This window comes from Antechinus flavipes, chromosome 2, assembly GCF_016432865.1.
Source record: "Antechinus flavipes isolate AdamAnt ecotype Samford, QLD, Australia chromosome 2, AdamAnt_v2, whole genome shotgun sequence".
In the NCBI taxonomy this organism is placed as follows: domain Eukaryota; kingdom Metazoa; phylum Chordata; class Mammalia; order Dasyuromorphia; family Dasyuridae; genus Antechinus; species Antechinus flavipes.
In genome coordinates this window covers 93955663-93981270 of record NC_067399.1, presented here as the reverse complement: position 1 = coordinate 93981270, position 25608 = coordinate 93955663, and the positions used below count along the sequence as shown (strand labels likewise).

General features: G+C 33.2%; 1 protein-coding gene across 3 annotated transcripts in view; it reads left to right on the top strand.

Annotated features, from left to right (window-relative positions):
• FBXO11 (F-box protein 11) overlaps window positions 1-25608 on the top strand; it is a 118795-nt gene that overhangs the window by 88491 nt on the left and 4696 nt on the right. For all 3 annotated transcript variants that reach the window (XM_051975232.1, XM_051975231.1, XM_051975233.1), the window contains exons 6-17: window positions 174-257; window positions 345-477; window positions 1658-1764; window positions 1850-1961; window positions 2773-2879; window positions 2958-3095; window positions 22156-22373; window positions 23107-23192; window positions 23617-23711; window positions 24730-24852; window positions 24948-25033; window positions 25518-25594. In XM_051975232.1, coding sequence (XP_051831192.1) covers window positions 174-257; window positions 345-477; window positions 1658-1764; window positions 1850-1961; window positions 2773-2879; window positions 2958-3095; window positions 22156-22373; window positions 23107-23192; window positions 23617-23711; window positions 24730-24852; window positions 24948-25033; window positions 25518-25594 — 1366 coding nt within the window. The remainder of the gene's footprint in view (window positions 1-173; window positions 258-344; window positions 478-1657; window positions 1765-1849; window positions 1962-2772; window positions 2880-2957; window positions 3096-22155; window positions 22374-23106; window positions 23193-23616; window positions 23712-24729; window positions 24853-24947; window positions 25034-25517; window positions 25595-25608) is intronic.

Genomic DNA, 25608 nt, shown 5'->3' with positions numbered 1-25608 from the left:
AGGTACAGTTAATGAATGAAAATGTATATTCAAAAACTGTTTCAGTTAAGGTTGACTAATACAAATATACCACAATTTTAATTTTAAATTTAAAAAATATTTCATTTTTGTCTTAATTCTTTATACATTCAAGTGCATTAATTTTTTTTTATCTTGCTTTTCTTTGCATTTAGTATAAAGGAGCACATGTAAAGCCAGGATTTGCTGAACATTTCTACAGTAACCCTGCAAGATATAAAGGGAGAGAAAATATGCTAGTATGTATAATACATATTTTTATATAATTTCTTCCAAAAGTAACCTCACAGTTTATTACTAATATTTTTATTTCAAATTTCTTTTAGTATTATGACACCATTGAAGATGCATTAGGTGGAGTACAGGAAGCTCATTTTGATGGACTTATCTTTGTTCATTCTGGTATATATACTGATGAATGGATATACATTGAATCTCCAATTACCATGATTGGCGCAGGTATTTTGAAATACATTTTTATCATAATTTTTATTCAAATTAATAAAAATTTCTAAAACAACAGTGACACATTATGCACTTAAAGTAGCAACAATGTATTGTTGAACAAAAGTATTTTTTGAGAAGAAACTCATTCTACTATATGATACAAAGGATCCTTTCTACATATTTAGGGAGAATAATTTAGAGAGAAGGTAATACTCTTACTTAAAAGAATATTGGAATATATAAAGCTGCATTTCCTTTAAAGTGAGGTCATTACCTACATTGCTTATTGCTTTCATCCTTCCACCTGGAATTACCTACCTTATGCTAAAACATGAACATTTGCATATATATTTTCTTTCCTAATGCATGTATTAAGAAGCATTGATTATTCTTTAGTGTGTTTTTAATAAATTTGAAATCCAGTATCATATTTTGCCTGGAATGATGTTTTGTTCTAATGCTGCAATAGTTTTTGTTTCTAAAAAGAGTTACAAACGTTAGTATAACAGTCTCTTAAATTTCATGAATATACTCCCTCTGCTGGTTTTTCTGATAGTTAGTGCAAGAAAATTTTTTTCAAATAAATGCAAATGTCTTATGAAGTTCCTCTTCTTTTCTCTGCCCCTTGAAAGTTACATTCACATTCTTCTGTCTTTATCTCTGTCTCACATTCCCCTCCCCCAAATTTGATAATGATCATTTTCTACCAGTTATTAATTGTTTAATATGCTTTATTAGAATTCCATTATGCATAATCTTGTTATAACATATAATGCCAAAAACTATGTCTCTTTAACATGACATATAATAAAGTCTAATGTAAATGTGGTACATGTTATGTACAATTTTCAACACTTATTAATCAAGGGCAGCAGAATTTATTGGAAAGAACTTAGATTTTGTGACATGAATTCAGATTTCAACTTAGCCATCTGCTAGATATTTTATGGCCACAACAAGTCAATCTCAGTTTCCTCATATATAAAAGAGGAATTAATACTTTATACTACCTCAGCCATAAGATAGTTTCAAATAAAATATTTTATAAAGCAGTACTATAAAGATATGTGTTATTACTTAGTTTTATAGTATTGGATCTGTTCTTTAGATTTAAACTTTATTCCTTCACTAGACATTGTTTAATCTGTTCAGTAAAAATGATGTGCTGTTCTAAAAACGTGTCTCTTTACAGCACCTGGAAAAGTGGCAGACAAAGTCATAATCGAAAATACTAGAGATTCAACTTTTGTTTTTATGGAAGGTTCTGAAGATGCTTATGTTGGATATATGACCATCAGGGTAAGAGAGCTGAGATTAAAATTATGCACATTAAAATTTTTAAATCAATGTTTGTTTATTTGAAAAAAAAATTTATATTTTTCAGTTCAACCCTGATGATAAATCTGCTCAGCACCACAATGCCCACCACTGCTTAGAAATTACAGTGAATTGTAGCCCAATAATAGATCACTGTATTATTCGAAGTACCTGTACAGGTTAGTATTACATATGTTGATGTTACTTGAGTATTATAATGTATATAGAAATATACATGTAACACATACACACATATACACAAATATATCTGTGTATGTATGTATGCATTCTTGCCCATATCTGAATAAAGAAACTTGTTTAAACTATGTTTTCACAAACTAAAATAAAGAAATGTATCATGTATTCAATATAGATAAACTTGCCAGCTATGCGGATCATAACTCATTGATAAATTAGTAGATGGCCTTTGAGAGTAACTGTGACCAAAATATTCATCACACCACAACTAAGTTGGCCTCTCAGGATTTATGTAGGTTTTCCTTAAACAATAGGTATGTAGGGCTTTGTCCCACTTTAACTAATGTAGTTTTACTGGATTATCTCTAGAATAAAAGACAAAATTCACTTTATTTAAAATCCCATGATAATGGCTTCAGTCTACCTTTCCTCATTTTAACTCACCTTTAATTCTTCATTTCAATCAAATTACCTGGCAGCTTTTTTTCTGCAAGTGTGTATGTGTATACATTTACATATACACATTTCGATTTTTGTATATATAGTCCTTATAAATAGAATCCTATAACTTTAAAAAATGTTTGTTGAATTGAATTGAAACAAGCCTTCAAACTTGTTAAAGTCAGTTTGAGTTTATATTCTGCTGGTATTGGTTTTTAGAACCCATGATTCAGTGTTGTCATTGTAGACTTTATGAGGATATGTATTACAAAGAGAGTAAAATTAAATAAATTCTTAGCATAATGCTAGTAAAATATGCATCAATTATTTCAGATTTTATTTTCCTTACAGTTGGCTCTGCAGTATGTGTTAGTGGACAGGGAGCGTGTCCCACTATCAAGCACTGCAACATCAGTGATTGTGAGAATGTTGGACTTTATATAACAGATCATGCACAGGTACTTTGTAATTCTAAAATTTTTTCTTTGATGTTTGGAGAAGTTCTACTCTTGCTGACTTCTGATTGTTTGCTATAGGGGATATATGAAGATAATGAGATTTCCAATAATGCTTTAGCTGGGATTTGGGTTAAAAATCATGGAAACCCCATTATTAGACGGAATCACATTCATCATGGACGTGATGTTGGTGTGTTCACGTTTGACCATGGCATGGTAAGAACATTTCCTTCTTGGTAGAAAACATCTGATTCACGTCATCAACTAGATAATTCTTATTTACCAATAAATATTTGGACATATTTAATTTTTTTTTACTGCGTACATTCCAAACTTTATTAGTCAAAAAGCAAGTGGAAAAACAATTACAATACGATTCATTAATATACATAGCAGTTCATCATTTTCTAAATGAGCAAGTTGACGAGCATTTTTAGGCACTACTGAACTGGGCACTTTGCTAAGTACTTAGGAGGTAATGGAAGGCAAAAATTTCTTTACACTCAAGAAATTCGCAATTTATTGTGGGAGACAACATACAAGCAACAATATACAAACAAGATATATACATACACACAAATATACATATTTGTAAATATGTATATATGTATATGGGGGGTGTGTATGTGATAAATTAGGGTAGTCGGAAGGCACTAAAGTTAAAGAGGAAGATTAATAAAGATTTTTTGCAGAAGGTGACCTTTTAGCTGATAATTAAAGGAAACTAGGGGTGCTAAGAGGCAGAAATGAGGGAAGTCATTATGTTCCAGATATTAAAGACAGCGAGTAAAAATACCTGAAATGGAAGGATGAGGCAAGGAAACTAGTGTCTGTAGGATTGTAGAGTACATGGTAAAGAACAAGTAGGGTGTAAGAATATTGGAAAAATAGAAAACTTCCAGGTAATGACAGACTTTTGAAACCAAATAGGATTTGTATATGTAATCTTGGAAGTAATAGGAATCTACTGGAATATATGGAATGGGGTCTAAGAGTTCGGTTTGGGCCTGTGGTTTGGGAAGGTTAGTTTGATGGCTCAGTGGAGGATGCATTAGATTGGGGAGGGACTTGAACAGAGAGATGAAATCAGTATTCCAGTATTCCAGGCATCAGATTATGAGCCTGCATTAGGGTGGTGGCAGGGTTAGAGACAAAATAAAAAATTAAGGGAGATAATGTAAAGGTAAAATTGACAGTACCAAATGAGCACAAATGAACAGCTTAATTAACAGAATACTTTGTCAAGATAGGAAAAACTTTAAAAATCAATTCTTTACAGCTTCCACTACTAATTTAATGTTGACAAGCACTCTCAAAATTTTAAGCCTTTACATTCACAACTAAAGCCCTTTCAACCTTTTCCTTGGTGAACTTACAAAAAAGTTAAAAATCAAACTGCCCTTATGCTGCTGCTATTAATTTGTTCTGTCTTAATATTTAGCACTTAATTGTGTATAAGTTTTTAATATTTTAAGTGTTTTGGCATTGAGGAACATGTCAATATAGGCTGTTGAATACATCTTAACTTGGCTCTTTCTCCTTCTATTCTTAAAATAAGTCTATTAATCAGCATTTAAATGTTTTTAACTTAGGTAACCAAAACAATTTTTTTCAATTATGTTTTATTACAAGGCTTGCAAATTATTATTCATCAAATGTATTTAGCAATTCATGTTTTCTAATTGATTTATTATATTTGATTCTCACAGTCCAATGTAGTAGGGTGTTTTGAGTATTTTATAAATGATGAAACAGGATTTAGAATCAATAACCTAGGCTTTTCATAGTATTCTTTCTACTATGCCACTCCACTTACATACAAAGAACTCAATGTAGCTATAGATATTCATCTTCTCAGGTAGATTAATAAGATAATAGATATTTATACAAATCATTATAAGACAAGGACAAGGCAGCATGTAGTAATCAAAGACTTGGTCTGTAACAGTACTCTCAAACTTTTAGTCTCAGTACCCCTTTATAATTAAAAATCATTGAGGATTCCAAAAAGCTTTTGTTCACATGAGTTTTAGCTTTATTTGTAATATCAGAAATTGACTGAAAACATGTTTTAAAATAATAAACTAATTACATGCTAATCCAAATATCATTTTTATGAAAGTTTTTTTAAAAATAAATTTAGTGAGAAGAGTGCCTTTGTTTTATATATTTTGAGAAATCCCCATAATATCTGGGTTAAGAGAATACTATATTTTCATCTATTTCTTTATTCAATCAATAGCAATATGTTCTTTTGGTTGAAGTATAAGAAGAAAATCTGACTTCATACAGCTGTCTGGTTGGAAAATAGAGAGTATTTTAATAGACAGACAGCTTCTTAGTGTTATGAAAATTATTTTGATTTTTCCAAAGGGATCTCTGGACTCTTTGAGAGGTCTTTGTGATCCCCAACAAGTGGCCTTGATGACTTCCAATGGCCATAATCTCACTACTCCTTAAGGTAACTTACTGTGTTTTTAGACAACTTCTGTTACTTGGAAGCTTTTCCTTATATTAAGCTGCTTTCTAGCCAAGAAGAATGAATGAATCTAGTCTTTTTTCCTACTTAACAATTCTTTTGAATATTTGAAAACTATTATCATACCATCTCTTCTTTTCTCACCTCCACACCAAACAGGGTTTGTCTTTGCTAGGCTATAAACATTCTCACTTTTTGCTAATTTATCCTGTGGCTTGGCTTCTAGTGACTTTTATTTCCCTGAGCAGTTTTCTGTATGAGTTGCAATTTAAAATATGACACTCAGAATTGTTTGTTTCATTTCAAATGTGTGAAAGAATAATCTTCCTTATCCTGGATATTTATGCTTCTGTTAATTTAATGTTAGGTCAGATTAACTTTTTTGCTTGCCACATCACATTACTGATTCATGGAGCTTACATTTCATTAGAACCCTCAATCATTTAAACTTACTTTTTTCTACATTATATCTCTCCTGTACTAATATAGTTGGGTGTTTTTTTTTCTTTTTTAATTTAAATAAGGACTCTTAAATTTCAGTTTATTTATCTGAGCCTACTACATCTTATACAGATTTTTTTTGGGGGGGAGGGGATGGGTTGGGTTGTATTCCAGATCTTTTATCTCAAACTCATTCTATTTCTCCCAATTTTGTTATCTCCTGACATGCTACCTATGTCTAAAGCAGTTGATTTTTTTTTTTTTTAAACAAAATGGACCATAGAGATTTTTTTCCAATTTGATATTGAATTGTTAGCCAATTGTCACCTTCTGACAATTTAACACCTTCTGAATTTCCCACCTAAGTGTTTGATCATCCAGTCTATATCTTTCATAATATATTTGTATAGAGCCCATGGAAAGAATATTAGACTAGAATTCATAGGACTTTTGATCCTGGGATTGATTCTGGCTATGTGACTGTGAATGAATCGCTTAACCACTCTGAATCTCAGTTTCCTAATCTGTTTTTACAGATAATTTACATAAAGTAGATCTTATTGTCAGATGCTAAAATTCATATATGTATCCAGGATCCCCCTGATCTGTAACCCTCAACAAAGGAAAAGAGGGTAGTCTGACATGACTTTGTCTTATTCAAGCCAATGTTGGCTCTTAGTATTTCTTTCATTTCTAAGTACTCTCAAATCATCTATTTAGTAGTCCATTTTAGAACTGTCACAGGGAAAATAGATCTCTCATCAAGATTACCCATTTCCAGTCCAGTAGAGACATGACATTATATTGGCATTTCTCCTTTGACTATGATTTCTCAAAGATTACTAACAGTTATTTAGCACAACTTCACGGTTTTTCAGTACTCTCATAGTTTATTCTGATCAAGAAACATTGAACTCATGAGGGCAGTTAAGTCCTGCTTATTTCATGGCAGGACCAACAAGGGCCAAAGCTTTTGGATTTTGGCAACATGTAGCCATTGGGAGATATTTGTGAGGATGATTTACAGCTTTCTAAACTAACCAAAAGATACTTTGCAAGTTTAAATATTTTGAGAAGTTCTCAGTACATAACAGACTACAAGAAAAAATATGAAATTAAGTAGGCTATTTAGAAGATCATTTTAGTAATGCTGGGAGTGGAAATGGAAGGGAACTTACGGATTTCAGAGACATTGGAAAGGAAGAGTAGAAACAGCAGGAATTGGTGACTGAATGAAGGAAGGAGAGAAGATGCAGAGGGGAACCTTTTCCAGATCATCAACTCATGAATCTACTTTGGAAGGGATTTAAGAAGTCTTCTCTTCTGACCCCTAGGTGCGCAGCAATTCCACAGCATCCCTAACATATGATCACTTAGTCTCTGTGCCTCAGGTCTTCTAGTGCTAGGGAATTTACTCCTTTGTAGTGCAGTGAAAAAATGTTTGATTTGGGAGGCAGAACTTGATATAAATTTCCTTCTCAACTCTAATTCTATATGTAACCTCAGAGAACTCACTTTAACTTCTCTGTACTTTAGTTTCCTCATTTGTCAAATAAAGGGATTGAACTGAGTTGCCCATAAGTTACCTTTTCTCTCCTAGGCTATAATACAGTGAATAATGAATGACTTGGGTTTTTTGTTCTAGGTAACTATTAAAATAGTGATGCAGGCATCATATATTTACTGAGTGCCAGATATGGATAGGTCAAGTTTTGGAAGGAAAGCAAAACAAAACCATTTGCCATCATTAAGCTTGTATTCTTTTGGAGAGAAACAATATGAGCACATATAAAGAAACTTCCATCAGGTTAATGAGACTAGGAAAGATCTGTAGATTAGGTGTCATCGAAGGAAGTTGGGAATGAGAAAAGAGTGTATTCCAGAACAGGGAAGAGTATGAAAACAAAAGGCATGAAGATAGGAGATGTAATGCCCTACTGAAACATTTAGATCAGTCTGGTGTTAAAACATAGAGTCTATAAAGAAAAGAATAAATCCAGAAAAGTGGACCCTGATTGTAAAGCTCTTTACAAGTCTGACATAGATGTTTATATTGTATCCTAATTGGAACCTTCTTGAGAAAGGAAATTTACATGGTCCTCACTCCTGTGGTTTAGGAATTTGACAGTTCTATGTAGCATAAATTGGAGAAAGGAGAAAATGACAATTAGGAGGCTATTTAGGAAGCTTTTGTGATAATTCTAATCTAGATAAGGAACTGATAATATTCTGAACTATCTACAGTGATGGCTGTCTAGGCAGACAAAAAGACGTGAGTGTTTTTCACATGCACAAAACTTTCTATCTGATTAGCTATGGGAATTGTAAAAATATGACATAACTTAGAAGTATGAGGCTTACCCTCAATAGAAATTGAGTAGTTAGGAATTCAGGAATGTGGTGAGGAGATGTTCATTAACAGAAATAGGAATATCAGTAATAATGGGAAAGGGTGACAATGAACTTAATATTCTTTATCCACAGACAATAAGTATAAGATTAGAGTTTAGGAGAAAAGCTTTAACTCACTCCAGAAAGATTTGGGGTATATACTCAGATTTGATAGTTGAAGCTGTGGATTAAAGTGTGAGTTACAAAAGAGAAAAAAATAGGTGTGTAGTTTGATTGTCATTTATCTCTTCTGAACTATTACTTATGTTAGCTGTTATAACTGATCAATCTTGTAGTTGGCAGCAAATTAATAGAAGATGATAGTGATTTTAAAACTCTTTCTGTACAAACTAGTCTGCTTTCCTACCATTCTCTCACCTAATACTGCTTTTATCCAGACTAACTCTTCTTAACCTTCACTTTGAGAACCCTTAGTTTTTTGTGTTGTTTTGTTTTCCTTTTTTAAAATACTATTTTATTTTTCCAAATACACGTAAAGATAGTTTAACATTGATTTTTGTAAAACTTTTGTTAAGAACCCTTAGTTTTGAAAGAAATCAAGAACAGCTTCCCATGGAAGTTGACATTTCTGTTCTTCAAATTGTCACATGTCCACTTATCACTAGGTTCTGATCTACATAGTACTACTCAGTAGGATGAAAGTTCTTTAGACACAGCAACTGTTTATGGGTTTTTTTTACTCTCTAGTATCATGGTACTTTGTACATTATATGTACATAATATATTATAGAATTGGCTATTTGCTGTACATGAACTTTGCTGTAAGAGTGCTCTCTTATATTACTGTTTCAAAGAATTTTTTTCTTCACCATTCAAATAGACATTCCTTTTTTTAAGGTACAGGTATTTGAAATATTTTAATATTGTCTGTCAGGCAAAGGGCTGCGGAGGAGTAAAGAATATCAAGGAGAAGAAAGTTTTAGGGAAGAAATGATTTTGGCAACATTAATTACTTCTTGTCCATTCTTCATGGCATTCTTATATTATTCCCATTACAATATATCCTCTAAGGATAGTAAAATTGGGGGGATTAAAAGAAAACTGGCCAGGCATGCATATTATACCACTTAACTTATTTGAATTGAGCTTGATGATACAAAAGACACGGAGGATTATTGCTTTTTTTCCTTTTTTCCCCCCTCCCAAACTTGTGATTTTATTAAAAGAGGGAGCTCCGAGTGAGAAACCTCTTAAGAGATGTAGCTTGTACAGTAGACTGAGGGGTTGTGATATATCCAAAGTCACCCATTCTTTATGTATTAAGGGCAAAACACCTTACTTCAAAATTGGATTTTAAAAAAGTACTTTCATTAGATCAAAATGATTATATCAGTATAATGTAAGTAAAAACTGAATTTTTAAAGTGTTGTGATGCAAACTTAAAATCTTTGAAAGAAGTTTTTTTTTTATCTCAAGTGTTTGTTTTTTGATTGGTTGTCTTTTTATTGTTCTTTTTAAGGTTTACAGTTTGTGATTTAGTGAGATGACCTCACTCCAGAAAGGTGTTTATTTTGGGGGAGTAGGGGTGTGTTTTGGTTTGCTTTTGGTTTTTCCTGGCTTTGTTTTATGTAGAGCACATCCAAAAAAAATTTCAGAATAGTTTGACTTACTGCTTTCCTCTCAAAAAATATAAATTTCTTGTTCTATACTTTGACATTATTCCTTTTTTTAAAAAGCCTTATTAACAAAAATCAAACTTTGAACAAAATACAAATTCTTCTTATACTTAACACACATACTAATGTGGTTTGAGGACCAACATGTTATAATTGATGTAGACACCAAAAGTTGGGCTTCAGTCATGTGAAGAATTCACAGTGATCATTCTTTTTGACAAAAAGGTGGATTTACTTAGGGGAATAGATTACAGACAACAGACACCAGGAATAGCAAATATGAAATAGAGTAGGAGAGCATATGAAAGACAACTCACAATGACTTAGTAGAAAGGGAGCGCCCCATGATGTTGGAGCATGCCCTTAGCTAGTAGTCTAAATCCTGAAAGGGATTAGCATCCTAAAAGAGTTAACTAGCTGTAAGGAGGAAAAGGGGTGGGGCAGGGGAGATAGGGGAGTTAGGCGTGACATGGGAGGAGGTGGAGGGGCTAAGGAGAAAGACACCATGAGGCAGAGTGCCATGGTGAACTGACTGACCCAAAGGAAGACAGCAGCCTGATATAGGATGGTCCATAAGTAGATTTTAAAGGGAAAATTTAACCTCAGGGACATGACTGGGATTTTTGACAGGACATGGCAAAAGAAAATTGCTCAAGACTTCTTTTTGGGTCAGAGATTTGACAAAACTTGGATTTCTGACAGGACAGATTCCTCAGAGGGTGGGACCATGAAACTAAACTAATCTATTAGTGCTTTCTGCCTGCTTGTCTCAGGGATCAATTCTTTAGCTTCTCTAAGGACCTCGACCTTACTTGTTTTTGTGAGCTTCTTGCTTTGAATTCCTGCAGTTTTCAAATTGGTCAAGATCTGTTTGTCCTTTGATATTTGAATCTGCTATACTGCAACATATCCAACATATAAAGGACTGCTTGCCATCTAGGGGAGGGGGTGGAGGGAGGGAGGGGAAAAAAAAATCGGAACAGAAATGAGTGTCAATATAATGTAATTATTAAATAAAAAATTTAATTTAAAAAAAAAAAAAAAAGATATTTGAATCTGCTTCAGCTCATCAGGCTATAACATATAATAAATAGGCTTCTTTGTATTTCAGCCATTGTTAGTGTTTAACCTTTTTCCCCCAAGCTTGGAAGTTTCCTAGTATTTGAATTAGTACAGGTGGCTGAGTTTCAGAGCTACTGCTGCTAAGAAGTTTACAAACTATTATTTTTTAAATGGAGGAAGCTTTTGGCAAAGTAAAATATTCTTTGTCAGAAACTGCTAATAGGAAATGTTTGAATAATAGAAAAATCTTGCAGGATAGATAGATTTGAAAAATATAACTATTGATGCTTTTAAAAATTTTATGTTGGCAGAGGGAGGTTTAAATCGAGGGAAAATATACTAAAGATGAGAAAAACAGCATATACTGTACTGTTCAATCTTTGATTAAAACTGGTCAGCATACCAGAATGTTGAACTTAGTAAAGGATTGATCACTTTTTAGGTACAATTTTTATTTTTATTTAATAATTACTTTGTATTGACAGAATCCATGCCAGGGTAATTTTTTTTACAACATTATCCCTTGCACTTGTTTCTGTTCCGATTTTTCCCCTTCCTCCCTCCATCCCCTCCCCTAGATGGAAGCAGTCCTATATATGTTGGATATGTTACAGTATGTCCTAGATACAATATATGTTTGCAGAACCGAACAGTTCTCTTGTTGCACAGGGAGAATTGGATTCAGAAGGTATAAATAACCCGGGAAGAAAAACAAAAATGCAGATAGTTCACATTCGTTTCCCAGTGTTCTTTCTTTGGGTGTAGCTGCTTCTGTCCGTCATTTATCAATTGAAACTGAGTTAGGTCTCTTTGTCAAAGAAATCCACTTCCATCAAAATATGTCCTCATACAATATCGTTGTCGAAGTGTATAATGATCTCCTGGTTCTGTTCATTTCACTTAGCATCAGTTCATGTAAGTCTCGCCAGTCCTCTCTGTATTCATCTTGTTGGTCATTTCTTACGGAACAATAATATTCCATAACATTCATATACCACAATTTACCCAGCCATTCTCCAATTGATGGGCATCCATTCATTTTCCAGTTTCTAGCCACTACAAACAGGGCTGCTACAAACATTTTGGCACATACAGGTCCCTTTCCCTTCTTTAGTATTTCTTTGGGATATGAGCCCAATAGAAACACTGCTGGATCAAAGGGTATGCACAATTTGATAACTTTTTGGGCATAATTCCATATTGCTCTCCAGAATCGTTGGATTCGTTCACAACTCCACCAACAATGCATCAGTGTCCCAGTTTTCCCGCATCCCCTCCAACATTCATCATTATTTTTTCCTGTCATCTTAGCCAATCTGACAGGTATGTAGTGGTATCTCAGAGTTGTCTTAATTTGCATTTCTCTGATCAATAATGATTTGGAACACTCTTTCATATGAGTGGTAATAGTTTCAATTTCATCCTCTGAAAATTGTCTATTCATATCCTTTGACCATTTATCAATTGGAGAATGGCTTGATTTCTTATAAATTTGAGTCAGTTCTCTATATATTTTGGAAATGAGGCCTTTATCAGAACCTTTAACTGTGAAGATGTTTTCCCAGTTTGTTGCTTCCCTTCTAATCTTGTTTGCATTAGTTTTATTTGTACAAAGGCTTTTTAATTTGATGTAATCAAAATTTTCTGTTTTGTGATCAGTAATGGTCTCTAGTTCATCTTTGGTCACAAATTTCTTTCTTCTCCACAAGTCTGAGAGATAAACTATCCTATGTTCCTCTAATTTATTTATAATTTCGTTCTTTATGCCTAGGTCATGGACCCATTTTGATCTTATCTTGGTATATGGTGTTAAGTGTGGGTCCATGCCTAATTTCTGCCATACTAATTTCCAATTATCCCAGCAGTTTTTATCAAATAATGTATTCTTATCCCAGAAGTTAGGGTCTTTGGGTTTGTCAAACACTAGATTGCTATAGTTGACTATTCTGTCTTGTGAACCTAACCTTTTCCACTGATCCACTAATCTATTTCTTAGCCAATACCAAATGTTTTTGGTGACTGCTGCTTTATAATATAATTTTAGATCAGGTACAGCTAGGCCACCTTCATTTGATTTTTTTTTTTCATTAATTCCCTTGAGATTCTCAACTTTTTATTGTTCCATATGAATTTTGTTGTTATTTTTTCTAGATCATTAAAATATTTTCTTGAAAGTCTGATTGGTATAGCACTAAATAAATAGATTAGTTTAGGGAGTATTGTCATCTTTATTATGTTCGCTCGGCCGATCCAAGAGCACTTAATATTTTTCTAATTATTTAAGTCTGACTTTATTTGTGTGGAGACTTTTTTATAATTTTGCTCATATAATTCCTGACTTTCCTTTGGTAGATAGATTCCCAAATATTTCATGGTATCAACAGTTATTTTGAATGGAATTTCTCTTTGTATCTCTTGCTGTTGGGTTTTGTTGGTGATGTATAAAAATGCTGAGGATTTATGGGGATTTATTTTGTAGCCAGCTACTTTGCTAAAATTATGAATTATTTCTAATAGCTTTTTAGTAGAATCTCTGGGGTTCTCTAGGTATACCATTAGGTACAATTTTTTAAAATACTCAATTGAACCATAATATGGATAATTTGGGTGTAGATGGGATACAGTGCTCATAGATTGTATAGTTCATGTGAATTCCTTAAAGTGGTATTTCAATATCTAAACTATTTAGGTTTGGACTTCTTTCTTATCCCTTAAGATAGAGAAGAAGTGTTTTCTCTAGATAAATAAGTATTCTAAAAATATGTAAATAGAAAGTTTCTTTTGGATTCATGAATTGACTGGACCGGAGTTCCTGTTCCATATTTCCTACCTACAAAATTTTCTACTTATCTGCTCTTCCATTTTTTACTTTTTTTTTAAAGCTTTTTATTTTCAAAATATTTGCATAGTTTTAAACATTTACCCTTGCAAAACCTTGTGTTCGAAATTTTTTCTCTCTCCCTTCGCCTCCCCTCCTTAGACAGCAAGTAATCTAGTATATGTTATATATTCTACCATTTCTTTATAATCATAGTTTCATAGATTTTGACCCAAAAAGGATCTCAGGGATCCCAGCACATCCCCTCCCCATCCTGGTTTTATAGATAAAGAAATAGTGACCACAATGATTATGACTTACTGAAAGTCACAGAGGGAATTAAGTGAAAGAGCTATTAAGTTCACTCGTTCTAAATCCTATCTTTGCTTTCCTTATATCTGAAACTGAATTTATTCTTTTGCCTTTCAAAAACTAGATACTCTTAGGCTTCACATTTCCTGTCAGTAGTTCCCTTATTTTTCCAAATGCCTAGTATACATCTTTTACGCTTGTTTTCTTTTGTCTCCTATCTAATCAGACACCATTCCTGCTTCAGAATGTTTCTCTCTAGCCTTTCCTTTCTGTTAAGATTGTGATCATTTAAGGTCCTTTGTCTAATACTTCAATTGCTATAATGGTCTCAAAACTGGTATCTCTGGCTGCTGTTTCTCTCCCCTTTAGTCCCTTTAACTTACCAGGGCCCATTTGTTCTTCCTAAAACAGTATCTTAATTTTTCTCATAGATTTACATGAGGAAAGAACTTCAGACCCCACTTAGTCCAATCTCTTCATAATACATTTAAGGAAACCTGGGGAAATTATGATTTGGCCAAAATCAAATACCTGCCTTAAGCAGGTAATCCTCATCAGAAGGGTCATTTGAACCCAAGTCCTCTGACTTTAGAACCACTGTTCTTTCCATGATACCATGTTATATTGTCCTTGGGTAATATTGGTCTGGAGGTAGGAAGGACCTCAATTCAAATTCTACCTCAAGACACTTAAATAAATAACTGTGTTACTCTGAGCAAATCGCTTCACTACTATTTGCTTCTGTTTCCTCAGCTATAAAATGGGAATAATAACAGCACATTTCTCCCAGGTGTATTATGTGTAGCAGAGTGCCAGGCATATAGTAGGTAATTAATAAATGCTTCTTATCTTATTGATTTTTTAAAGAAACTACAATGTACAGTGTATCCTAATACCTTTTAGATCAAGTCTAAACTTGATAGCCTGTTCTGGTCTAACCCTAATCTATCCAACTTTATTTCTTCTTATGCCCAACAGTTATCTCCTTCAGCCAGGGTTGAATGCTTTTTTATTTCTCAAATCCATTTAAATCTTTTCTATGCCTGTCTTGAAATAGTCCTTCCCTTTCCTTTATTTCAATATGAGTTTTCTTCAAAACTAAATCTACTTTTCAATTCTGATAGCATTTGACTTTATTGTTTTTACAAGCAAATGGAATATGAAATTGAAATCAAGGCCCTTCTATTGAAGAGAATTCTAGTCCTGATCTGTCACTACAAACTCATGCTGAATGAAAGAATTGTAGATCTTTAGCCCAGAGAAAAGAGAAATCTTACTATGTATATTATATCTTCAAATGTCAAAGGGTACCTCATGTGGAAGAGGAATTAAATTCATTCTGTATAAGTTTAAAGGGCAAAATTAGAGAACCTACTAGGTAGAAGAGTAAGATAATATAGATATAAAATTGGGCAGCTAGTTGGCACAGTGGATGGAGCGTCTGTCCTGGAGTCAGGAGGACCTGAGTTCAAAATCGGTTTCAGAGACCTTGACACTTACTAGCTGTATGTTCTTGGGCAAGTCAGTCACTTAACCCTTTTTGTCAGAGAGAGACACAAACAGATGGATATGTGATATCAATGTAAATGAGAAAGAACTGCCTTATAAGGTATTAGACTGTCAATGAAGAGATTTAAGCAGAAGCTCAGAGACTATTAAGAATGTTTATATGCTATTGTATTTAACTTATGCTTTAACATGTTTAACATGTATTGGATAACCTGCTATCTGGGGGAGGGGATGGGGAGAAGGAAGGGAAAAATTAGAACAAAGGGTTTTGCAATTGTCAATGCTGAAAAATTATCCATGAATATATTTTGTAAATAAAAAGCTATAATAAAAAAGAATGTTTATATGCTAATAAGTCCAGAAAAATGGGTAATCTTTGAATTAATGGAGAGAAAGGTGTGGATAACATGAACAGAAAAATGGAAGGGTTTAAATGTATTCATAAAGTCTTCTGGAAAGTTGTGATTTTAAAAAAAAAAGTGAAGAGCATTTTGAATCTCTGTCAGAAGTTTGAATTCTAGCTAATGCCAACTAATAAGCTATTGTATATTCTTGAATTGTTGGTTTTGTTACATAGAACCATAGAATACAAGTATTACTTTAGGAAGACATCTTCTAGGGATCAGTTCTTTCTTTGCATGGTATCTTGGGTACAAAGATAGTCAAGTACAGCAGTTTTTTCTAGCTGATTATAATAGACCAATATAAAAATTATGGCAGTGATGCTTTGTTTTGCTTCTGTTTGCTCTCATCCTAGAGGGCATTTGAGAAAATAAATTTATTTCAGGAAGAACAACTAAATCTAAACTGGAAACAACACAGTCTTAAAGGTGTACTCTAGGCATGAGTCTGTCTCTTGAGAAGAATCCAGAAAGATGAGAAAAGATATAGAGATATACATGTTTACTGTATATATGATAAGGCTTTGAAGGTCATTTTAGCATGTTTAGGATATTAGTTGAAAACACGAGCAAGGAACAGGAAAGTTTTTACTACAGACCACATCTTTACAAGGATATAGCTGAATAGTATATAGACTATAGATCCCAGTGTGTATATGGATTTCAAGAAACCCTTTGACTTGATATAACAATTTTAAAAGCTCTCTTCAAAGATTTTCAGAACCCTAGATATAACTAAATGACAGATGTAGCTGCTGAGACAATTGTTCAATGATCCTGTAAGTTTATGAATTTAACATCAAGTAAGGTTAACATAGAGACTTGAAAATGTTTTCCAATGTCAAAAAAAATGTCATGTTTGAGATTCAAAAAAGATTCCCTTGTTAATGACATCATTTACAGTATTTGGATAACATCGTTATTATTGACAGCTTTTTCCACCCTTGTTAATATAGGAAACCCCCAGTGAAAACACTTTTTCAGTAATTGTAGACCTTCCATAAATAAGATCTGCTTTTTGAGGTTTTTGAGAGTTGATTTGGGGCACTGAAAGTTAAGTGACTCGCCTGGGGTCACACAATCAATATCTTCCAGAGATCTAACTTGATCCCGGGTCTTCCTGACTCCTAAACTACTTCTCCTTCCACTGGGACACAGCTGCTTCTCAGTTCTTTACTTGGGAAGAGCAAAATAAATTAAAAATGCATAGATTGTGACATAAAGGGACAGCTAAATAAATAATCTCAGAATTTAAATAATGTGTTATTTCTCCACTCAGTTTTAACTCTGTTGTCTCAACATGGAACGAATATAAGCTTGGGTTCTTAAAGGCTGTGCCATAAAGTGTAAACTCCACCATAATGGAAAAACATGTCTCTCAGCATAAGATTGTTATCCCAGGCTAAGACTAATGAAGAACAGAAAATACTTTTCACTAGTAGGCTGTCCACTTGGTTATAAATTCTTTGGCATTGGTAGACTATGAAACAGAAATACAAAATTGCCCTTAGATCTGCTTCTTACACTTCTATAGAGATGGTGACCAATCTGGGAATCTGACAGTTTTTAACTCTCCTATAATTTGGCTATTGGTACTCTTAAATGTGAGAATCTAGTTTCAGTGACTACTAAGTGAATATACTATTGAAGGAAGTGAATCATATCAATCTTGACATTCTTTAATTAAATTGAAAAGAAGTTCCTATTAAATAAAATGATGGCTCATAAGTTCTCCTTTGAGAAGCAAATAGATGAATTGGTAGAATTTTTGTGGGTTTTTTGTTGTTATTATCATGCATTCAAAGGCATCAAGGACATTTCATGAGACTGTCTTCTCAAATTGCAATGCTTATGATAAACATTTGCAAAAACACTACCATGAAAATAGTCACAGCTTGCTAATTTATGCTTTAACAAAGCCTAAGAAGATTGAACAATTGTACAAATAATTCAATAAGACTATTAAAAATAAATACTAAAAATATTAAATTGATTTATGAAAAGGCCAACATAGTTTTTGTGAGGAAGTTCAACTTAATGTAAATCAATAACCAAATTGAGGAGACCATAAGCTTAAGAACTTCTTCTGCCACTTGGTTGATCTTCTTGCCAATCAGAGATGTGACAGCCAAGCAAAATATAGGTTTTAAATGGAAATTTATAAAATATGATGTAAGAATACAATGAAAGATTATGAGTAATGTCATTTCATAAAATAGCAAGCAATAATAGAGGTGAAAAGCAGGCTTTTTGGAAATTCAATGAGAGATACAACTAAACCCAAAGCAATTCCAAGGTCATTGGTATAGTGGTTAGAGCATCCTGATCTAAATTCCATTCTTAGAATACCATCTGCTTAGCCAGCTGTTCAATTCCCAAGGGAATTCATGTACAAAATCAGGAGGGCATTAAACAGAAGTGGAAAATATTGGCCAAAAATATTTAATACCGCCTATCATTGATAATGGGGAATGATCACATTGTTTCTTAACACTGTGGTCCATGATATGGTACATGATAAAATATGAAATTAATAGCTAGTATACATTACTAAAAATGATACAACTTAATGGCCATTGAGGGATTTATAGAAATATTTTGGGGGCAGAATAATGGACCTTATTACTGCCCCCCGAAAAAGCCAAAAGTGTTGTTAATACGATGTTTGTTTTCATATGTCCATAAACTCTTTGAGAATAATCCATGCATACATGAAAGATATTCTTGAGGATATGAGAAGGGAACAGAAGATCCTTTATTTACAATCAAACAGTGAATTTAAAGGTACAGAAAACTCGAGATCCTGTCATTTATTTGAAGACTATATAAAAACCATCTTATTTGTAGAGCAGAATACCACTTTTATGTTTTTTCTTATTGGTTCTTCCATAATTCTTCAAAGAAAGTCTACTTTCTAGGCAACTCTTAAGATTATGAATTTCAGAAAAGATGCTGATCTGCATGGACAGAAGACTTTCCTTATCTTGGTGTTACCTATACTTAAGAAATCACAGGTCCTGTTCATTCTATCTTTATCCCACACCAAGTCTAACCATTATTAGTTGCTCCATTTTTGATAGGGAAAGAATTTAAGCAGATATCCCGAATAATTGGAAACTAATCATCATGTGTCTCTTTACCAGGCCTTGTGATCTGTTTCCAGAATTGCTTTCAAATAATATATTTATAAAACATTTTGTATATGTCTGGCATGTATAGTAGGCAATTTAATAAAAGCTTATTCTCTCAGTTACCTTTCCCACTCCCTCCTCCTTCTCTCTCCCTCCCTTTCTCCTTCTCCCTCTCTCCCTTTCTCCTTCCCCCTCCCTCTCTCTTTCCTCCTCTCCCTCTCTCCCTCCCTCCTTCTCCCTCTCTCCTTTCCTCTCTCTCTTTCCCTCCCTCTTTTTCCCTTCCTCTCTCTCTTTCCCTCCCTCCCTTCCCCTGTTCCCCTCTCTCTTCCTCCCTCCTTCTCTCCCTCCCTTCTATCCCACTCCCTCCTTCTATGCTGATGACTACTTTTCTCACAACTGATCTTCACCCAGATGTTCTCCACAATGCCATCCTGTTCTGATTCCTATATTTCTTCATGTCAGCATACCTTCTTAATATATAAGGCTAAGCATTTTCCTTCCTTCCAATCTCTCTCACCTCTACAAATCTTTCCAGACCCCATATTCAAGTTGCTGGTTTTATCCCATTAAGTCTAAGTGATAACGTGTAAAATCAAATTGTCTTCTTGAGTAAAGACCTATAACTTTAATTTGCTTCTTGCCTAAATTTTATGCACTTGTATGTAAACATCTGAGGCCATGGATTTTGTTTCTGTGTACTTTTATTGAATTGTCTCATGAATTGTTAGTTATCTCAATCACTACTTTTTTCACATCATATCTGTTATCTAGTTTATAGATATATAGTGTTCTTTCTTCCCTACTCTTTGTAGTTTAAAGCTCGTATGATTAGGTTTTTGTTAAGATACTGGGAAAATATATTCTTAGCAGTTATTTGTTAAGTGTACTTCATCCTTTTTCAGGTGCCTATCATTCTTACATTTTAAGCCATGGTCCAGAAATCTCAAACTCACTTGTAGATAACTGTTTAGTTACCTGTTTACTTCTCAGTGATGATATTATGACAGTAAGTAATAAAACACCATAATCTCTGAATATTTAAACTTGCAGGTTATTCAAATGGCAATAGAGAGGCATGTCATGGGCATGAATTGGTTTAGCATATTAATGATAAAACAGTTGCACAAGGAAAGCAACAGACTTTGTCAGCTGTTTTAAAAAGTGGTTCTAAATTGTAAGTTTTTAGGGAAAAAATAAAAGCAACATGTAGTTTTAAAATATGAAAGTGCCCAATATCTGTATAACTGGCATTTTTGTTTATGTACCGTATTAAATATTGCATCATATTAAGCATAATTTTGATTCTGAACTATATTAAGCAAAGCATTTTGAAGTCCTTAATATATTTGAAGTTGATATTACATTTTAATACATTTTCCTAAATTTTTGAAACTGAACTGAAATTTTAGATTATACCTGGGATATTGGGATAGGGAACTCCAGATGAGAAAACTGTGCCAAAGCAGATCAGTACCTGCATTAAATGAAGCTGCTATTTCTGATTTTGAGGCTGGCTTTCCATTATACATAAAATGTAGCATAATATGCTCATCTTACTTTGATTTTTATATTTATCATTGAGTTACTTTTTAAAAAATGTATATATTGGGAGAAACTGCTATAGACTCAGGAAAGGGAAACTTTTTACTTTTACTGGAACTGAGTTTTAACATAGAATATTGTTGTGTACAGTATTCCAATTTGGGGTGCCAAAAATAGTCCCTCCTGAAGGGATTGAAAATGTCTCTTCTCCCATGTACTGAGAAATATGAGAATAAGACACTGATGATGGTTTATGGTGTATGGATTCAACAAAGATCAACATTTATAACATATCTACTGTTTTCAAGCCATTGTGCTAGGCTGAAGACAGTGTAAGGGATGGCTGTTGGAATTAACAGCTTACGTTAAAAAGTCAAAATAAAGAACATCTTCCATGTGATTAGGATTATATGTTGCTTTTTACTAGGTTTTTCCCCCCCACCTTTCCTGAAGTCTTACAGGAAATAGTGCAGTCTCTTCTAAACATCTACATGTTCTTAAAGGATCTTCTCATTGTTACGACTAGCAGCAATGAAAAACACAAATGGGGTAGATTTGAGCACAGGTTTGAGCCTGTGCATATTATCCATTGTGAGCCCCTTCTCTTTTTTCCCTGTAGAGAATGTCTTTGGATATATAAACTAAATTAAAATTTGCCTGAGTTGCATAGGCTAACCATAGACTGTTCTAGATGTTGTTTCCCAAGAACTCTGAGATGTGGAGTTGGACAGTGATGCTCCCTCAAGTTCCCAGGAATAAGACCAGGAGCTATGATGGAAAGAAAAGAATGGCTTTAGAACTTAATCTTTAGTATTTTTCCCCTTTGCAGAAATGACAAAAATTTCTTTGAGGGAGAGGGTGAGCGATGACCTGTGATTTTATAGGTATAAATAACTACTAGAGAATTCCTAACACCGATAGCTAAGGTAGTAAGAGGTTAAGTGATTTATTTGTCCAGCATTGTAGAAGAAAAGGATTTGCAGTCAAAAAGACATGGTTTCATTCATATCCTCCCTAAGCTATTTACTATGTTTTTGATAAGCCAAGTCGTTTAATTTCTCTGATACCGTTTTCTCATCTTTAAAATTTGGACAACAGTAGCACTTTACCTCCGAGAATTGCTGTGAGGATCATGAAGAGATTACTGAAAAAAGGCCTATGTAAAGATCAGCTGAGTTTTTTATTGCAAGCCAGTATGTGCCACACATGTAATTGGAACCCAGGTTTTCCTGTCTGGTGGGTCACCATTCTATCTATTATGCCATGCTGGGCCCCTATATTCAAGGAATTTATTCTGTTTCCTTCTGCTTCCCTCCACACAACTATTTGTTGTGCAGTCATGGTACCATCATTCTGACTAATAGCAGGGAGCAACTGTAGGTTGTTAGGCTGCCGGACTGCCAGCTGTTTGAATATGAATGGCCATGGTCATAATATGTTAGTAACTGTATGTGATTAGTAGTTTTGTGTTTTCAAAAAAGAACTTAGAATGTTTACGCTGTTCCATTCATTTTATAAAACAGCTTTTATATAATTAATTTCTCTGTTTGCAGGGTTACTTTGAAAGCTGTAACATACACAGGAACAGGATAGCAGGCTTTGAGGTGAAAGCCTATGCTAACCCTACAGTAGTTAGATGTGAAATCCACCATGGTCAAACTGGAGGCATTTATGTCCATGAAAAAGGAAGAGGACAATTCATAGAGAATAAAATCTATGCAAATAATTTTGCAGGTGTATGGATTACCTCAAATAGTGATCCAACAATAAGGTATGTGTATGAATACCTACATCTTTGTTGATAGGTGGAAATAACTTTGAAAACCTTTTATTGTGTGACTTTTATGGAAAGTCCTGCTAATACTGAAAACTTTATACATAATACTAAACATCCCATTTCATAAACTTTTGAGATATATATGTGTCTGTGTGTATATATATGTGTGTGTTACTTATGTAAATGTTCTAAGCCATTATGTTTCTAAATATGTGACATTCAGGAAAGGTTCTAGGCTATGTTGTTTGTAAAAAGCAGCTTTTTTTAGGGAATTTTTCACTAGCCTATAATTTTCACTTCCCAATTTGGTTTGATGTGTCAGCTCTTGAAAGATGCATGAGACAATGATGTAGTCGAGTTTTGCATATCTGTTACTGTATATTTCATGTTTTGGGCTGCCCTCTGGCCACAGGAAGGAAATAAGAATAGCACAAATCTTACTGGCTACATGTGAACAACAAAGTTTTTATCTGATCAAAAACCATAGCTTATTTTTTAAATAAGGTTTGTCTAAGCAGACTTTACACTTTGTCTTATAAAAAATTAGTCCAACATTGTATTATTAGTCTAACAAGTTGTTAATATTTAAAAATATTATACTTGTAACGAAAAATTTAAAAGGACTTTTCTATTGTTATTGATAAAAAAGAGTGATTGTAAATCAAACTAAATTCATGCGAAGTTATATACATATGCATACATACAGATGCATTTATTTTAATTATAGGGGGAATTCAATATTTAATGGAAATCAAGGAGGAGTTTACATCTTTGGTGATGGAAGAGGCCTTATCGAAGGAAATGACATATATGGTAAGCTAGTGATTTTGTTTCATAAAATCAAGACGGAGCCGGGCAAAAGGAATTTCAAATGGTAGTTTTTTTTTAACTATGTCAAGATTTTCCTTGGCAATCCATTCCAGTATTTCCAATAGAAAATTCTTGTTAATATTATGTAACTTAAGTGTTTTTGTGCTACAATTTGAGGGTTGTTTTTTTTTTTTTTTTAAGATGGAGAGAACTATTGTGTCCTCTATTATCCCTTAGCTTTCTTTTCTGTAGTATAGTTCCTTGAGTTTGTTTTCTCATAGTTCTTATACTTTAGCTATTATTTTGGGGATTTTCATCTTAAATTTCTTCTCTACTAAGAAATCAATGGAACTGGAAGATTAATGTAGTTATAGTTCCCTTATACTGACTTACAGATTTTTTTTAACATTATAACATTTTCCAACAGGTAATGCATTAGCAGGAATTCAGATCAGAACAAATAGTTGTCCCATTGTTCGACATAACAAAATCCATGATGGTCAGCATGGTGGAATTTATGTGGTGAGTTGTTACTAATCATAATTCTATAAACTAAACATAAAAATGTAAGATGAGAGAACTGTTCCTTAATATTTGACTGTAGCTTCATTAAGAGCAAAGGTTTCCTAGTTCAGCTTAGAATTTTGTAGAAGATACTTGACAGTTTTTAAAACCAAATAAAACATTGCCTTTTTTTGATGTTAGGGAACAAAGTGTTATTAAAAAAATTATTCTTTACTTAATAGGTTTACTAGTAGAAAGTAATTTATTAGATATTATGGAGCAGCTGGTTACATACATAGAAATCTGAGATTAAGCCAGATAACTTTCTTAATATTATTCTTTTATCTGATTCTACCTTTCTTTTTTTTTGTCCCAGAAAAGAAATACTAACATAATTGAGCAAATACTAGTCAAAAAACGTTTGACTTTTGGTTTAACTCTAAAATCATCTATTATTTTAACCAACACATGAATGCTAAATGTTTTTGAAAAACTTTCAAGGCAATCAAAAATGAATGAGAACAGCGTCTTTCCTCAAAGAACTTATAATAGACATAGAGATTTCAGAAGAGTGATGAATTGATGTTAAGATGTGACTAATTTTAAGTATTCTGCTAAAAATGAGCATTCTTTGATAAGAATGAAAATTCTGTCATAGCAAAAGCAGAAGTTCCACTGCTGAGGTAAAATTCAAGACTAATTCCTGGAGGTCCTGAATTCAAATCTTAGTTCAGACACTTCCTAGCTATATATATATATATATATATAGTATATACTATATATACTATTTATATTTCCCTGGGAAAGTCATTTAATCCTAATTATCCCCCCCAAAAATTAATAATAGTAATAATAATTAAAGGTTTGAAAGCACAAAGACTTCATTAACAGTAAAATGTCATGAGTATGTTGAACTCAGGTAGATGACACAAAAGCAATGATCTCTGTCAAGATAAAAATCATGTTTTTTTAAATCTCTTAAACAATGACATACCTGTGGATGGGATTTAACATAAATAATGACTTTTTTTTTTAGCACGAAAAGGGACAAGGTGTGATAGAAGAAAATGAAGTTTACAGTAATACTCTGGCTGGAGTTTGGGTGACAACAGGAAGTACTCCAGTGTTGAGGAGAAATAGAATACACAGTGGCAAGCAGGTGGGATTTTTTTCTTCCCAGCATGTTAAATGGGAAATATTTTGGTTTAAGTATTTTTATTTCTTTGACATAACATTTTCCTTTTTTAATATTAGGTTGGTGTTTACTTTTATGACAATGGACATGGAGTGCTAGAGGACAATGACATCTACAATCATATGTACTCAGGAGTTCAAATAAGGTAAAAAAAAAAAAAAAGAACTTTTTTTTCTCTTTTGGTTTTTGGAGAGAATGGAAGAAATAAAAACTTAGATATTCTGGCAGTATAGTTGTTGTTTGTCTTTTTTATCTAGTGTTCACTAATATATGCCATGTATAAAAGGTGACAGAAAAACTAGTTGCTGTCATCTTTATGCTTTAGTACTAAATATTGAAAGATTGGAAAAAAGGATTGTTTCCCCCAGTGTATTAAAAATAGAGAAAAGTTATAATTACGGCAGACCATTCTTTAAAGTTTTCTTACCTCTCCAGGATATTAATTCATTATCCAAGTATATATTTGTAGGGGATTTATGTATAGTTTTTAAGAATTCATTATCAAGAATTCATAGATCTCAATCTGTCTTTTGTAAAGTACAATAATACACTAAATGTCTGATAAAATTCTACCACCATCTCAGCAACCAAAAAGAATACTTATGTGGTATTTTTTATTTTATCCACAGAACTGGAAGCAACCCTAAAATTAGGCGCAACAAGATCTGGGGAGGCCAGAATGGTGGAATTCTAGTTTATAATTCTGGTAAGTCAAGTCAC